Source organism: Dicentrarchus labrax, unplaced genomic scaffold (assembly GCF_905237075.1).
Source record: "Dicentrarchus labrax unplaced genomic scaffold, dlabrax2021, whole genome shotgun sequence".
Taxonomy (NCBI): domain Eukaryota; kingdom Metazoa; phylum Chordata; class Actinopteri; family Moronidae; genus Dicentrarchus; species Dicentrarchus labrax.
Window position 1 is genome coordinate 24,491,927 of NW_026136711.1, and position 17,050 is coordinate 24,508,976.

Below are 17,050 nucleotides of genomic sequence, written 5' to 3' on the forward strand. Positions count from 1 at the left end.
CACACATGCACAATTTGCACACTCAGTCCAAGTCAGAGTCTGAAAGTTCAGAATTCCTGAGAGGCTTAGATGTCGGCTGAAAAGAATGAGCAGCCACACAGAGGGATCTCCTCATGAGATAGAGGGCCATGTGGCCTGTTTTCAGTCGGATTATAGAATCGGCCAGAGCACTCAGCGTGACCTAAGGACTAGAGGGATACAGCTGAGAGAGAAATACACTAGTATCACTTTTCAAAACAGGAGGATTAGTGAGTGCAGTTACAGCTTGTTGTTATGGTCATTTACCTCTGCAGCGTAAGGCTTACGAGAGAGAGGGAGAGATGTTTTTTAATTTATTTATTTTATCAGCACAGCCAAATATCCAAACTAAACAAATACAAGATCATGATCATAAATGTTTGAAATCTCTTAATTTACTTCAGTCCTACTTTCTAGTAACACCTAGAGACGGTTTGGATAAACTGTAATTCATGTATGATGTGTATTCATGTATTCATGCTCATGTTGTATTGATTTTGAAGTAGCTTTTATTGCATTGGTGATATTACAAGTTGATTTATCTACTGAAACACTAACAGTTGATAGCCAACATGCCATTTAAACCTGATTTTGTTTAACATAAATCAAGATACATGACAAAAAAATATTTCATTTACTCATCCCTGGTTAACCAAATAGAATGGCAGGGCCATAGATAATGTAAAAACATGACTCTACCAAGGGGTGTGTAAAGGGATGATCTGAAGCTTTTGTTTATTGTTCAGTGCCATCATTAAAGGGGAAGAAACTTGGGAGGAACTGGGTTGAGTTGAATAAGTGGTAACCATGACAACTGACTCTGATTGACTGACACACAAAATTAAGAACACACTGCAAAACATACTCTTGAGTCTTCTTTGTGGAACATAAGGGCCACCAAAACACATATTAGACAAAGTAAAATTAGCTACTGATGATTAGGGAGGTTGTCCTGCTTCTCGTTTTTTGCCGCACTGACGACGTCGACAAACTGCGATTACTGTATGTGTTCTGCACTGGCTTCACCTCGGATGGTGGTTACCTCCTGGCGTTTAACATGTCCTGTGTCCTTAGTGCATCTGGGGCTATTGGCTTATATATATACATGTTATTATTATACCTTAGTTTATGATGTGTTTACACATGTTTATGACTGTATCCCGTGTCTGTATCTGGATAAGGGAAAATGCATCAAGTATTTTATGGCTTGTTGCACCATTTTGCAGCCTAAATTTTATTTGCACTTTTACAGGACAAGCATAAAAGAAGAAATACTGTCAACATGAATTAGATATGATTTCACTGTAAAACTCTTTAATGACAGAGTTCTGTTTCTATGTACAGAAATCTGTCTTTGCATATATAACATTTAACATTTGACCATGTGATGACTTCATTTTTACAGCCTCCTCCTCTGTCTGATGATTATTGTAGCTTGTCACTACAAGCAATAAGTAACCATGAACAATGTGCCACAACAGAACAGTCCTTATGGTTTAAAGTCTCAGGATCAAGCAAACATTTTAAATATCACTTTCAAAATCAGATTATTAGAGATGTTAAACCTTTAGTATACTAGCATACTTAGTATTAAATACGTCTGTAAAACTTATTTTTGGCTCATACATTTATCTGAGACAACATTAGAAAAAAAATATTAAAAATCACTAGTTTAGTCTAGTTTTAAAACTTGGAAGGTGCTGGAGCCAAACCTCCATCAATAGGGTCAGCAACATGATGTCAGCACTTCTCTGCAGAAACATAGTGTATAGGAGAACTACACGGCTGGACTCGCGTAACAAGAGTCCTTGTCCAAGAGGGCACGAAGCCGAGTAAAGAGCCGAGGATATCATTCGAGTGTGAGGAATGTACATATTTGGGAACGGTCTGGTGTCTTGTATGTGTGAGTGTGTGTCTTTGTCTGTGTGCCACTGCCTTCCTGTATGACTAAGCGTATGTTTGTGTGTGTTTGTGTGTGTGAACGTGCATGGATGCGTGTGAGTGGGTGGGGGTCAGTAGTGCACCATTGTGACAGTGCTGGCTTTTATTGATTCAGCTGGGGCTAGAGAGTTGCAAATGTCAGAACTGTAACAGACAACAGTGTCCAAAGGACTTCCACCACAAAATTTACTGCAAAACTCCATCCTGCACAAACACCTCCTGTGGCAGAACTGGCCAGTGGTGTGAAATGTTCATAATTTTGAACAATATCATGCTCGAGAATAACCACACCGAGATGAGGACAAACAGCATTTCAGTTTCATCAATGTTTTATTTCCATATATATATCTTTCATCCATAAGATAGATAGATAGATAGATAGATAGATAGATAGATAGATAGATAGATAGATAGATAGATAGATAGATAGATAGATAGATAGATAGATAGATAGATAGATAGATAAACCAAAAGTTAGTAAAGAAAATAGAATAATAACTAAACTAACTAAAATCTTAACTTGGAACTGCATGTAGGATACTGTGTGTTGTAAGGAAGGGGCGAAGCTGTGACCTATCATGATGTACTGTGATGTTTGCTCTCAGTTTCCACCAAGAAATAAAACTTGAAACTTAACTACTAAAAGACGAAGGTACTCCAGGGTTAAAAATATACAGTTATGCCTGGTAACATTCTGTACATGGTTAGAGTACAGACAGTCTACTATATGAAGCTGCTTCATTAGAATTGCATAGATGAGTATTAAGGATCTACATACAGGTATGTAATATGCTGTACTGATTGTATGTACAGCACAGGTATGTAGTAAACAGGTATATACTATTGAGATTGACAGTAAGATATTAGAAAATATTTTTTTTTAGTCCATATGAAACACTTTTACCTGGAGGTCAAGCCTAAACTGGTCTGCAAACTAGTACAAATTTGAGGAACTTTTTTTCGTGATCCTACTCATTGATCCCTTTTTCTTTGTCATTTCTCTTCAGATCTGCAGGGGCACAACAGCTGTGCTGACAACAGTGTGCCTTAGCCAATTTTTTAAGAGATTGATTCCAGATGGAAGCCAGGATGAGTTGAGATGGGGAGATCCTTCACAGCTTTTCAGAGGGCATGACAAGTCAGACATGTGAAGCTCTGTTTCCCAGTCAGTTTAGGGGGGTGTACAAAGTGTGCGAAAAAGAAAGAAAAAAGGAGAGAAACAAATAGACAGACAAAGACTGAAAGAAAAAACTGCCTGAAGAATAAGCTTTTGTTTACTGATCACAAAACCCTTTCAGCCAATCCAGTGCAGCCACACTAAAGATGTCCCACAAAAGGACAGAGAGAACCCACAACTCTTCTGTTTTTCATTAACACTCAACTTTACCTTTTTTCTTTCTCTCTAACGCAGTCCAGCTTGAGGCACCGGGAATCAGTTCATCTTTCCAGCACACAGTCACAGTGCTCAATGTGTCTTTGTTTTCCAAGAGAGAACTGTCCTCTTTTTTTGAAATAGGGGTCTGTTTCTTTTGGACCAACTCCCTATCAAATCAAAGCCGATTCAAAGCTGTTCTGGATGTAACTATGCCAAGTGTTCATCAATTTACTACAACACCTCAAACAGGGAGGGGAAATATCTACTATGTATACCCCTCTCTCTCTCTCTCTCTCTCTCTCTCTCTCTCTCTCTCTCTTTCTTTCCTCCTGGATGTATGTCAAACCCGTCATTCATGGTTTTTGGCCAGGAGCTGAAAGCATGCAGTTATATGTGGAACATTCCATTTACAGCAGGAGACACTATTTGCCCTGTGATTATGCAACCTTATTATACTCTACAACACAGCTGAGGGATAAAATAATCAATAATCTTAATTTTTATCAGTTTTTCTGATGAATTTATACTGTTGCAAAGAAATTTGATTCATATATAATGCCAGTAAATAAATAGGAACCTGTTCTTTTTTTAGAGAATCTTTTACCAATGTACACTGATCAGCCATAACATTATGACCACCTGGGCACCGCAGCAGACTGCGATTCACTGTGTGTTCTGACACCTTTCTATCAGAACCAGCATTAACATTTCGAGCAATCTGAGCTACAGTAGCTCATCTGTTGGATGAGACCATACAGGCTAGCCTTCACTCCCCCACATGCATCAGTGAGCCTTGGCCATAATGTTATGACTGATCAGTGTACTATATGGATGAGTATATCATACTGTATTTAAACAAATAATTTTAGCAAGTTTTGGAACTGCACCTCTTTGCTTTTTTGCCAAGAGTTAGACAATACCGATATCACTCATGTCTGTGCGATAAATATGAAGCTGGTTAATGCAGCTTAGCATAAAGGGTAGAAACAGCTAGCCTGACTCTCTTCAAAGACTATAAATAGTAAATCCACCAACCAACACCTCTAAAACTCACCATAGCCCCTTTCACATTTGACAAAAAACCGACTTACATCCACTAACATCTGGCTTTTGTCCTCAGTGGGAAAAGGTAAAGTCAAATGACTCTGCAGTATAGTCAAGAGTATTCATCGGCTCCAGCTCGATTAGCAGTAATGGAAATGTGACACCCAGGTGGACACGATCATTTTCGCTCCTTTTGACGTATGTTGAAGTTCTAGACGTTGGCATGTAAATAGCCAGGAAAATTTTTTATTATTTTTTTTCAAGATGTAACACTTGCACCCAAATGGAAAACAGCAAAAAGGACTTTACCATTTACCTTTGCGTTTCTTTCTATGATGAAATACTCTCCAGTTCTAGTATATCTGCCCATACCCAGAGCTGCCAGTGCTTCCTCAAAAGACAGTGATTGGTCCTGAACCACTGTAGTTGGGCCAAAACGCATAGATTGAAGCCAGGCGAGATAGATGGGATTTTGTGATCACACGAGTCTAGCTGCCTTGCAATGTAACATATCTCCTCTAAAACTACAAGTTATGGTTTACACTCCAGTTTTTGCATGGATTTATTAAACTACATGTGTTCATTTGTGAGCTGTATAGTTGCTGTGTGTTTTCTTACCATTGGACAGAGCTGGGCTAGCTGTTGCTCCCTTGTCTCAAGTCTTTTTGCTAAACTAAGGTAACAGGCTGGTGGTATACATTATCATACAATTTAAATGAATGTGAGAAACCGAATAAGTTTGTTTCCCCAAAATGTCAAACTATTCTTCTGATGCACACATTTTGCAGCCTCTATTTTAGCCTTTTCTTTACTTGACTCAATTTATTTTTTCTTGCCAAAACTTAGCTTTTCATGTAAAACCGGCATGTACATGATTCCACCACGAGCCAGAGCCACCACCTTCCCATTTAACAGAGCAGTGAATGACTGGCGTTGACTGAATACACACCCCCTGAAACATAACTTCAAGGACAAAAAACAGCCACTCTTTTGACTTAATGGCATGGTTTTGGTCAAATGTCTGTCATCTGAAGAGCTGGCATGCTTTAACCCCACTATTACCCCACTAAAAAGGGGACTCTGTGATTGGTGGATTACCCAACCTACAGTAGGCTCTGCTACATGACCCTATTATCAAAATATACAAGAATACTTCTCTCATTCAAAGGCTGGTGTACCAGTGACGGTGGAGCTTTTTATAGGTCCTTCTTGTTCAAATAAAGTTTGGTGAAAGTATTCATATGTTTATAGTATGTGTGTGTATCAGTGAGTGTGAGACAGAGAGGACTGTCTGAATCTGTGTGTATACTTGTATACTGTATGTTCCCTGCAACTTGACACCAATTAATCTGACTGACGGTCTTATAATTATTGCCAAATGTAGGTGTGGTGAGTTAAAGCTCGGGTTGCTGTGACTTCCTGTCATTTGATGGGTAATTTTATGGTTAGAGGTGGTGGTCTCACTTTGATATCTTTCCTTTTTATCACCATAATTGATAGTTTCAGACAGATGCACGGCACCAAGATCTATCATATAGGGGTAAAATACGATCCAGAAGAAGGACCTATACAGCAGATCACACATAAGAGTAAGGATGCATACTGTAGGACATGGATACATCTTTCTTTACCTCTCTCTTCCCTACGTGTTTCCTTGATCCTGAGCTTCTTTGAATGACCCTGGCAAAAGTTTATCACTGCAACCTGTCAGAGGTGTGCAGGTCCACCATCGGTCAGGGGAGCTCAGGTCTGCATATGCAGCTGTTGCTCTAAAAAGGAGGGGAGGGACCAGGCCTGGTTCCTGCAGGGGTTCCTGAGGGCAAGAATGTGGATGGGAGAAAGGGAGCAAGATCACAGTGCTAAGTTCAGCACAAGACTGCAGTTGCTGTCTTTTCTTGTTTCTACCTGGACACTGAACTTAAGACACTGGCAATAAAGGCTTCATAATGCTTCAATAAAATACTATCTGAAACCAGGTCAGGTGTGCAGAGGTGTGAAAATAGGTCTGGTTTGATCTTCTCACTCAATGTCTCAGTTTTTTATCTTAACACAACTACTTCGATCTCTTTTCATTTGTACAACCGAGTGCAACACCACAAATGAGAGTCCCAGTCAAGGGCCATTTTATATAAAGGTATGGATTAGCTAGTGACCCCAACTCACATTTGATTGGTTAATTTTATGTATATACTAAAGATTATGTTTTACTGGAAGAGAAAAAATATACTTTTTTTTAAACTTATATTCAGCATTTACCATAAGATAGCACAATCATTTCAAATAATTTCTCTGCACAATGAACAACACAAACTGCTTCTACTCAAATATTTATTTTCACCACCTTCAAGGTTTCACCACCTGGTTTCATCCACAGGACCACTCAGCTCCCATAAATAGGTCTATTCATGTGCCTAACCTAGACTGATCTACTGCAGGAAATGAGTTCCATACGTACAGGGCACAGAGACCCCACAATACAGTACCCCCTCACAAATATGGCCTCCAGTGTTTTGACTGTGTCACAACTATCAATTATGAGATGCATATCAACCAAGACATGTTTTTGATGTGCTGAACTGTGTTCCTTGTTAGACTGCCAAGGTGCAATTTCGTCTAATCAATGCATAATAGAAGGCTGGCTCACTTGTGACATGTTCTTTTGTTATTATTTATGTTACTTTAATATAATTTTATAATCAAATTTCAGCTGGTAGTAGGGAAACATTTGTGGAATTCATTCATTCGGCGGGTTTCTCAGAGAATCTCATTAATGAATGTGTTTGATTGTGAGCCTGTATGGTAACTAAACTCATGCTGTTTGGATAGCACTTGAGGAAAGTTTGCATCTGACTCTGAGAACCTTTGCTTAAGTCCTAAGATGACACAGGAACAGTTTTTAACTGGAGTGACTAAGGTCTTTCTCACTGAAGGGTGAAAAGTATTAGTTCTCCCAAGGAAAAACATCCATGAGGACAATAAATAGGCTGCCAGCATCTCTTTAAATCAGAGCTTGTGAATCACTCCCAGATGGATCTACATAGTTCACATTGAGACAGTTTGTCACTCGCTCCTCCTTGCTGTCTTTGCTCTGATTGTTTTGTTTGGCCTTTTATATTGGGAATTACACATCTTAGCACAGCTGTCATGGATTAGCTTGTAAACATATATGTTCATGGCACAGTGAGTGAGCATGTGCTAAGAACTCCATTGAGAGGTGACATTTCCAGCAACACTGGAAAAAGTTTTCTACATGAAGCTTTTTTCATTTGCAGTATATTGTTTTCACGTTTAGTTTAGTGGGGATGTAACTCTACAGGTGGTGATTGAATTAAACACTTGCAAACAATGCTACATAGGTGGATTATATCAGTTTGAATGACTGATCCCTTATTTATTTTTTATTTTTTTACTGTTCAAACTGAAATTTGACCAGTGTGAAACCCCACATGTCAAAGTATTGATCATCAGTCCTCTTTTATTGCTAATAAATATTGCTAATTGGATTTCATCCTAATATTAACATCCTTTGTAGTGTTAATATCTGTGACTATTAAGTCCTTCACAGCGTGGTCACATTATTTTGTCTCTCGCCACATCAAGACAACTAGTGGGTGGAGCCAGTTCAGCTGTCAGGTGGCATTAAACCATTGCAGAAGAAGAGGGCGCTACGAGATGATGTGCTTAAGAGTTTTGATGTACTACAAACAAATGAAAATAATGTGCAAAACATGATGGACATATGACATTTCTGTTTGTTTAATGTTTTCATTTGAGTCTCATCATCACTCCACACAGATCTCATATTTCATCTACTGACACTTTTCATCTCTTGTCACATCTTGTTTTTTTATACACCTCAGCCAAGTGTAAAAACTGTTTTTTGTGTCTGTTTGTTGTTTCCACTTAGGTTTTTAAGGGCCAAATTGAACGTATGTGTGAAAACAGGTGTATGGAAACACACACGTACACAATTACCTCTAAAAGTTATTTGATTGAAACCTTTACATCCAGGACGAATGACAAGTAGAAACAAAAAGGTAGAGGGCAGCAGGCAGTTTACAGTTCAGTTAAATGCCAGCTCTTCAGATGGATGCTATTGGAAATCTCAAGAGGCCGTGGAGAGCAGATGTGAGGTATTGGCGCACATGTGAGACCATGGGTCTTCATGGACACTTTACCGTCAAGTGGTCTTTCAACAAGTCATTTTAATACCATTCACCACAATGGTTTCTAAACAAAGTCTCCCACAAAAGTAAGCTGTAGTAACCTTTGAATTCTGAAAAACTGTAGAACAATGCAGACCTTGTTTTCAAAGCAATACCAAAACCACAAGTGCAAAATTCTCTTTATCATATCAGAATTTCAGAACGTTTTTTATTTCTTAAGCACATCAGTTATCTTTGGCCCATTGTGTCATGTTGTGACAGGATACAATGTTCAGAGAACTTGTTGATGAAAAATAGTGGACTTTTTGGATGTGTTTGAAATATTTAAAACAGCGGGCAGGAAACCTGACAGCCCTGCAGAAAGAAATACCTTCCCAGATCCCAGAGCTCGGCCGTTAGAGAGGTGGGAACACTGATCACACTGATAGACAAACCAGACACATTCAGAGGAAGGGAGAAAGAGAGCAAAGAGAAAGAAAAATGAGTGGAGCTGAAGAGAAGTACACTCAGAAAAAAAAATATTCATCAAAGCTTCATGTTTCTCTTTCTGTTATTTTTTCTCATACCGGAGGTGTTTCCAATGTCTGTCAGCCTTTGCTGTCTACTAGATACACAAATTCAGACATAAATAACACTGCAAGTGCTTTTGTTTATGAGAATGCACATCGATGCTCTTGGGGTCATTATTTGACAGGATATTCTACTATTTCAATACTCTAATCCTTACGAAAAATACTTCTTTTAGAAATATGTGAAGCAGTTCAATAATGTGTACGTCAGCATTCACAAATGCTCCTGAAGTTTCCACTTCTTCCCCCCACCCTTATCCCTCATCATCATCGCTCCTCTCTCTCTCTCTTTCTCAAAAACACATGCCCGGACCACTGAAACCAAGCTCTTCCAGAGATTTGGACTATTTCAGAGTGCTCCCCACCCCCGACTCCTTGAAGAGATTTCCACAGATGCTGCCACATTCTACTGCTTTCCTCTATTTTTCTCTCATTTTCTGACTCTCTCTTTCTAGTGCATCCACACAAATATTGTGGTCAATATCTGAAATCTGTCTCTTCGTTTTAAAATATATCTCTTCTCACTGTTGTGTCTGATCAAAGTGTATACCTTTAATTAAGTAAAAGAGGGTTTTTTCTTTCTCTATTGTGAGTGAAACTTTTTTGGCTCACACTTTGGTGTCAACTGCTGCTAATTCAAATAGTGAGGGCTTTGTGCGAGACAGTCATTGACTTATGCAAACATATTTTTGTTGACTGATGCGCCCCCAGCCAGACAGAGGGGTGTAAGTCAGTCATCAGGTATACAGAGGTGGCCACTCAGACCTAAACACACATGCACACATTGTCTGTATTCATATATGGAAAAGTGTAACTTCTTGACCCTCATCTCTCCAGTGGGCAACACTGACACACCCGAGTCTTTCTAACTCAAAAAGTGAAACTCATTCATTTGTCAAAGAGTTGTTGTCAAGAAAAGTTTGATATTTTCAACCATCTGAGGAGACATAATATTTAAGTATTGCAATTCTCAACTTGTGGAAAAAATTACATTCTCAGACACACGCTACTATCCAAATCAAAGCGGAGGCAGGATTTTAACATCCTGAGTAAAACAGGACTACACTACACTAACACTAAGAACACAGAGCAAAACCACCACTGCTTACAAACACAATTAACCCATTTGCTTTAATGTCCGTAACTCTCACGGTGATGTTCGAAATCAATAAGCCACAGTTTATTTAGTGGATACAGTTTATTTAGTCAAGCTGGAAAACCATAAGACTGCTAGTTCCCAGCCTTTTTCATGTTCCATCAATAAACATCTGAGTTCATATGACAAGACTGCAGATTTTATTGCAGCTAATTAAAGGTTGCTGTCTGATTTAGACATGATGTAATTTGTGGTGCGAAAAAACACAAGTAATCAAAAGTCATTTCAAGTCCAAACTGAGAATAAGTGTGGCGATATTTTTCTTATTGCCAATAAAACCAATAAAAAGACCAAAACCAACAATGAATTGATCTTATTAACAAGTAATCCTCTGTGCTATAGAACACCATTGTTGTCCAACCCACTGTACTGGATGATGAGCAAGAGTACTGTAGTTTAATTTGACCCAGATACATCGTCCTGCTGCTGCGAATACTCACTAGCGCATCAAATCTGCAGCTGAAACTAGTAATATTTTGAAATCTTGGAATGAAATTAATGGGACAATGTGATCAGTGTGGGTAGTAAATTCTGGCTATCCCCGATTGGCCCCATAGTAGAAACCAGGCTAGTGTAAGTGATGTTATTATGGTCGTAGGTAGTCTGACAGTGCGTTCTTTCACATCCAACCCTGCTGGTGATGTCATGGCTTTTGTTATTTCAGTGGCAATCTCACATGGCCTCAGTTAAAGCTCTCCATTCTGTGTGCACCTCTCTCTCTCTCTCTCTCTCTCTCTCTCTCTCTCTCTCTCTCTCTCTCTCTCTCTCTCTCTCTCTCTCATCATCAATTTCCTTTCCACTCTCAGCGTCCCACCTTCTCCTCCTCTTTCAGCTGTCCCCTCCCTGACTCCTGCATTCTTCCCACCCACCTTACCTCTCATTCTCTCCCTCATTTTCTATATTTCTGCAGCTTCCTTCTCTGTCTGTCCCCCCCCCCCCCCCCACCCCTCTCTCGCTTTCTCCTCTTTTTTTCCCATACTCTCTGATTATCTTTCCAGACAGACTTCATTCCTAAACAACTTCAGACGTATATTCACAGACTCTTCCCATAATTTTCTGCCTCTTTAAAGCTCAGGTCTTCAATGTGAATTGTAAGAGGCTCAGAAGACTGAACTTCCTGCAGCTGTACTTTGTCACACAGTCACACATTCACAGAAGAAATATCTCACTTACAAGTGAGATTATTGGAAGACAATGTTTATTAAAAGAAAACTTTCAAAATTGTGTTCAAAAAAGTAAAAGGAGGATTTTTCATGTCTTCCTGTTGGCAGGAATAATCTCTGGAGCTTGGGTGCTTGCATGACACACATTTGATACCTGATAAGTGCCAGTGTTTGTTTTCTCATTTTTTCTGAAGCATCAGGGACTCCATCACCCTTAACCCCACACCCTGTTGGAGGGGGACATGTCTGTCAGTTCAGCACAGAGACGCTTTGAAGAAGTTATCAAACTCCAGCCACAGGACGCTACAGTCCATCTCTTTTCCAGACATAATTGAGGTTTGCAGGTCTGATACAAAGCAAAGTCTTGTCTTGACTCATTCACAGTGAACTTTAATACTTAAACCATGCATGCACTCTTACAGACATGGAGATGAGAGCGACAAAATATCAAAACTTTGCATAGGCGCAGGGTGTCATTTCCTCTTCAAAGACTTCTCTTCAAAGACATTTGTGGGCTGCTTGCTGAAAGAAATAATACACACAGCAGAAAAACTCCTCTGCTCAACACACACCTAACAATATCTCCGTATACCATAAAGCAGCACATGCACTTCTAGCAAACAACACTATTTCCTTGGTTTTACAACTGTTGACAAAAGTCCACAAAGCACTGGCCAATGCAGCCAGACTGCCAGTTACTACTAGCAATAAGAAAATAAGAAACTACAGCTGATTTTAGGTCTCCAGCCTATGAATAGATAATTGTTGGTTAAGTGATCCAAAGTCTTTGATCCCTGGGTTGTGTAGGGCTTATGGGCACACCACAAGATCACAAAAGAAAAACAATTATAATTTGCTTGGAACTTTGCTATACATAGTCAGACATAATCAGACTTACGCTTTTTGTGCAGAAAATGTCTGAAACTATGCAGAAATTACAAGTTGTACAATTTCCATGTAAGCTTGTGGAGGCATTACATGAAAAGCAAACGTTTGAGGCAACCTATGCAAAACATATTTACATCCTTTTATGAGTGAATGAAAAGTAAAAGACCAACATTTACTATTACTCAGGTTCAGTTTTGACCACATTTTACCCACAGAGTTGAACTGGTAGTGTATTTAAGTCAAATTGTGTTTGGCTGGAACCAAAAATCTACCCTGCCACTTATGTTGCTAAACTTGTCTACTTGCAAGTTTCAGTGATTAGCATTTTTGCAGGTGTTTACAACAGTGTACTCTACTGATCAGCGACCAGTCATTAGTTCACTTGAACCTGGACTCAATAAATGACCCTCACAAACAAACTAACATGCAGTAAGATTCTCTGATCCACTGGAAAACCACAGTTCTCCTTAGACAGCCGAGCGGTAGAGAATAGCACTAATGCTGCACACTCAGGATGCACCAGCTGCTCCCGTTTCCAATAAAGTGCGAAGGGGGTCAAAGGTCAAAGCTCACAGGTCACAACCTGCAGAGGGGTGAAGACCTGACATAAATGATGCAACTAAACTGTCCCTTGCCATTTAAATATAGCTACAGTTGTAGCTACAGAGTGGCTCTTCGTGGCATCTCCATGAGCACTGAGTTAGTCGCTGTGATTTAGAACCTCGGCTACATGTGACAGGGTTAGAGTGGGGACAAGAGTGTCATTACTGCACAAACTATGGGCTCAGTCCAGAGGTCTGATGGGAAGATCAAGGCTGTTTGGTTTGGCCATGTGTTCCCTCTGTTAACAACAGTGGTCCTGGAGATTATCATACTGAAGAGAATATAGAATTGGTGTTCCTGCTGCAGCCATCGCATCTTACATTTAGAGGAAGTGTTGTTTTAACAGGGAGAATAATGATCAGTGGTGGAAAGTAACTAAATACATTTAGTCAGGTACTGTAGTTAAACCTGAAATAACAGATTTTTGGCCACTTGCATCAGTGGAAACGAGTTGTGAACATTGAAATTGCCTTTTATTCAGTAGATATTCTGAGCAACATTATGATTAATTTGGAGTCGTGTTTTTGGCCACCTGATGAATGTTAAGTCCAACATTCACTCTGTCTCAGTTCTATGTTTGGTCTCTACCAACTACTGAGGGCAATATCTGGTTCTTTAGCTGCTTTATGTCCAACTATGTTCACCAGCTGGTCGTTAACTTTGTCTGTCTGTTGTTTGGTGCTGAGTGTACAATGTACAGTGGGGTTTTAAGCCGACAGCTATGACAGCGGGAAGTTGAAACCAAAACAATTAGTTGCAGGCCGGACAGATATGAAATGAGCTGATACTTGCTTTAAAGCTTGATAAAGCCTAGGGTTATTGTACTTTTTACGACATTTATTTGACAGGAAGTGACTAGTTACTTTGCAGTTTACGATTTTACTAACAAAAATATATGATGAGCTCATAAAATGATGCATTAAATTAAACCAATGTGCATCAATCACTCTCTAAGGTCACCACTACCATGTACAATATGTACTACTGTATATAATGCAAATATACATCCATTTGAACCCTGATGGGTGCCCCCCTGTAGCTCACCTAGTAAAACTTGTGCCCCATGTAAGAAAGTTGAGTCCTTACCGCAGCAAATCCAATCTGTGCCCCTTTGCTGCATCTCATCCCCTCTCTCTCCCCCCCTTTCCTGTCCATCTTGATCTATCCTTTTAAATGAAGGGGAAAAGTCCACAAAAGATGATACCCATATATACATATATATAAAGATTCATGAAGCTATCTACAGTCACTACGGTCTACAGCTGTAGTCCTTTGAAATGCACGCAGTGGAAATTAATGCAAAACTAGCAATTTAACTTTCAATATAAAGTCCTTCTAATAAAAATCCCTCCCTCTGCTTTTGCACAGTACTAATGAAACACTGGTACTCGCTGTCTTTTATACCAATGAATGCATCACACTGGATTAATAAACACACCCAAAAATAATAAACTGCATATAACCTCTTTTAGTGCTGGTCTGATCTTGGTGACTGGAATATACCATGCAATGGGTGAGTAAACTTCACCTGAAGTCAATAGCAGAGAACAGCTTTTTAAAACCTATTCTTTTCCTCCCATTATTAGCCAGTGAGACACAGAAATGTACAAAGTAGCAGCTACAAGGAGCAGGATAAATATCGCTGTTGGAATCATTTGTCTGATCGAAAATCAACAAGGGAGAATGTGAGCAAGCTGCGGAGAAACTTTCAAATCTGAAAGGCATATTCGATCTGACACCAGAGCCATAACAGAACTGGGTTGCCATGGTAGTGGGTGAAATACAGACAAGGAGACACACAGGCAGCATCTCTTCACAGCAGTTGTCCTGAAACCAAGAGAGAAAACTGACGATTCTAGCCCCGTTGGGAACTGTCTAAATTGGGAATCGGAATATGACAATTCAACTGTGCCCTCAAAATCTCTCCAGCTGTCATACACATCCATCTCACCGTGTTAAGAGAATGTGATTATCTGGTTAGAGATGTGTGACAGTCTGCATTCTGCAGGCCCTCAACCTCAGCCAGAGTCATCTTTTCTTTTCCCACAGTCCTCTCAGAAATGTGACTGTAACACTGAAACAGACTTCTCCCCTTAACTCTAGTCTGAGCTTTGTGCACACATGCCAGGGCAACTTAATACATCCAGGGGAGTGACAATACACTGTACAAACCAGGTGAGACACCTGGCCTGCACTTTTGGGAGGATTCTTTGGTTTTCAAGCCAATGAAGGAAAAAAGAAGGAAAAAGAAAAGCCAATGTTCTGTTTTGTTAAAAAAAATAAATGTAGGAACATAGGAATAAAGTGTTTTTGGCTCTTATCTTGAAGGATACAGATGTTATCCAGGCGACAGGTGTAAAAACAATCATCTATGAGCTAGTGTTCAAATGCAAAATGAACACAGGACCACAAACAATGTTTATTTAATGCATTTACCCTCACAAACAACTCCATTATGGCTGCAACTAATGATTACTTTCATTACCTCTCACCTACAGTATATGATTATTTTTATTTGATTAGGCAAGTAATCATTTAATCTACAAAACTCAAAAAGGCATGAAAAATGTTCACAGGGTGAGCTGAAAGTGACTTCTTTTTACTTGTTTTGTCCAGCCAATCTTCCAAAACAAAAAGATACTTTATTGACTTGATCACACATTTTTTTTAAAAATCTGTAAATAATCACATTTGAGAAGTTGGAACAAACTAATTTTGGACATTTCTTCCTACAAAATGATTGAAACATTAAATCAAATATCTACCATTTTCTTTCTATTTGAATAGCTGTAGCTCTAAACTCCATTATGAAGAATGTCATGAACTCTTGTGGCTCAGTCAATATTGGTGAATGAGCAAGAAAGTATGAAGTTTGCTTACAGATAAACAGCTTGCTTATAGAGAGGGTGACCGCAGGTGTAGAAAACATCTCTCTTTTTTTTTACAGCTTGACTACATGCTAGTAAATATATAACTTAACTGTAAGTAAACTTTCATAAATGAATGGACCACTGAATATAGTAATCACGTGAATAATAATGCCTTCAATGTGCATTCATATTGGGCTATAGGTATTCAAAACACATTTTGCATTAAAAGCATTAATAACTATAAATAATGCATTACTTATGTATTACAGTATTTAAACTTTTATACACTTGTCATAAAGTGTTGCCATGGTATAAGCTTATCTCTCTTTTCTTGTTGTTTGAATTCCCATAACATATATATCTTCACATTATAGGAACTGTTTGTGTCTACGTATTAATTTATAAATATTCTTTCTTTTTGTGCGTTCCCTGTGCCAAAGCCTTTATGTGTCTCTGAGGTACTCAGTTATTATTATGTTATTATTTTCACACCCTATGAACACAGGTTGATCTACACAATCATCACTTGTTGATAAAAAAAAATAATTTCGGGCCAACTCACAGAACTTCTTAGAATAAATTCGTTTTTGCAACAGGCTGTTTGTCGTACACAGGACACACAGACTTGCATGACAAAATAAAGAAGCTCCTTCAATTGGCGTAACGAAGTGATTCTGACATCTCTGTGCTTTCCATGAACAACGCGAGGGGAGAAAAAGGGGGAGGGCACCAAAGTTAAGGGGAAAAGTTTCAGTTTTTTGGGTTCAGTAGCAGCACGTGTAGAGAGGAGTGGTCTGGGGCTGGAATAATGGAACCTGGGAGACAAAATGGGAGGGAAACGGGGCTCGAGTTTCAGCCTGACAGGGGGTAAGGGGCCGGGCCGATATTTGGGAATATACGAAGATTCATTGAAGGCAACGGGGACATAAAACTACAGCGTCTGGCCTGAAGCGGTCGGTGCTGAGTTTCTGCTGCAGGTCCGGGTCCTGCCGCTGGATTCCCCCATCGTTTTTTTGGGAAGGGTGAATTTCGAATGGTTCGGCTTTTGTAACCGGGGACACAAACACTAAATACTGAGAGAAGCCTCTGCTCCCTTCGCACCCTTCTTTCTCCCTTGAGGGCCCTGCATGTCTAATATTTAGACATGTTCAGCTTTAAGGATTCCAGGACTGTACTGCTACTTGTAGCAACCCAAGTCTGTCTATTAGCCGTTGTGAGATGTCAGGAGGAGGACCGTAAGTGACACTTTTTTGTTTT

At 39.4% G+C, this 17,050-nt stretch overlaps 1 protein-coding gene across 2 annotated transcripts in view; it reads left to right on the plus strand.

Moving 5' to 3' along the window:
* Positions 1 to 16,705: 16,705 nt before the first annotated feature.
* The window catches only part of col2a1b (collagen, type II, alpha 1b), a 46,325-nt gene continuing 45,980 nt past the window's right edge, over positions 16,706 to 17,050 (plus strand). Inside the window, exon 1 of one of the 2 annotated variants that reach the window (XM_051414282.1) lies at positions 16,706 to 17,028. In XM_051414282.1, coding sequence (XP_051270242.1) covers positions 16,938 to 17,028 — 91 coding nt within the window. In that variant the 5' untranslated portion in view covers positions 16,706 to 16,937. The remainder of the gene's footprint in view (positions 17,029 to 17,050) is intronic. The other variant, XM_051414283.1, reaches the window with a different exon arrangement.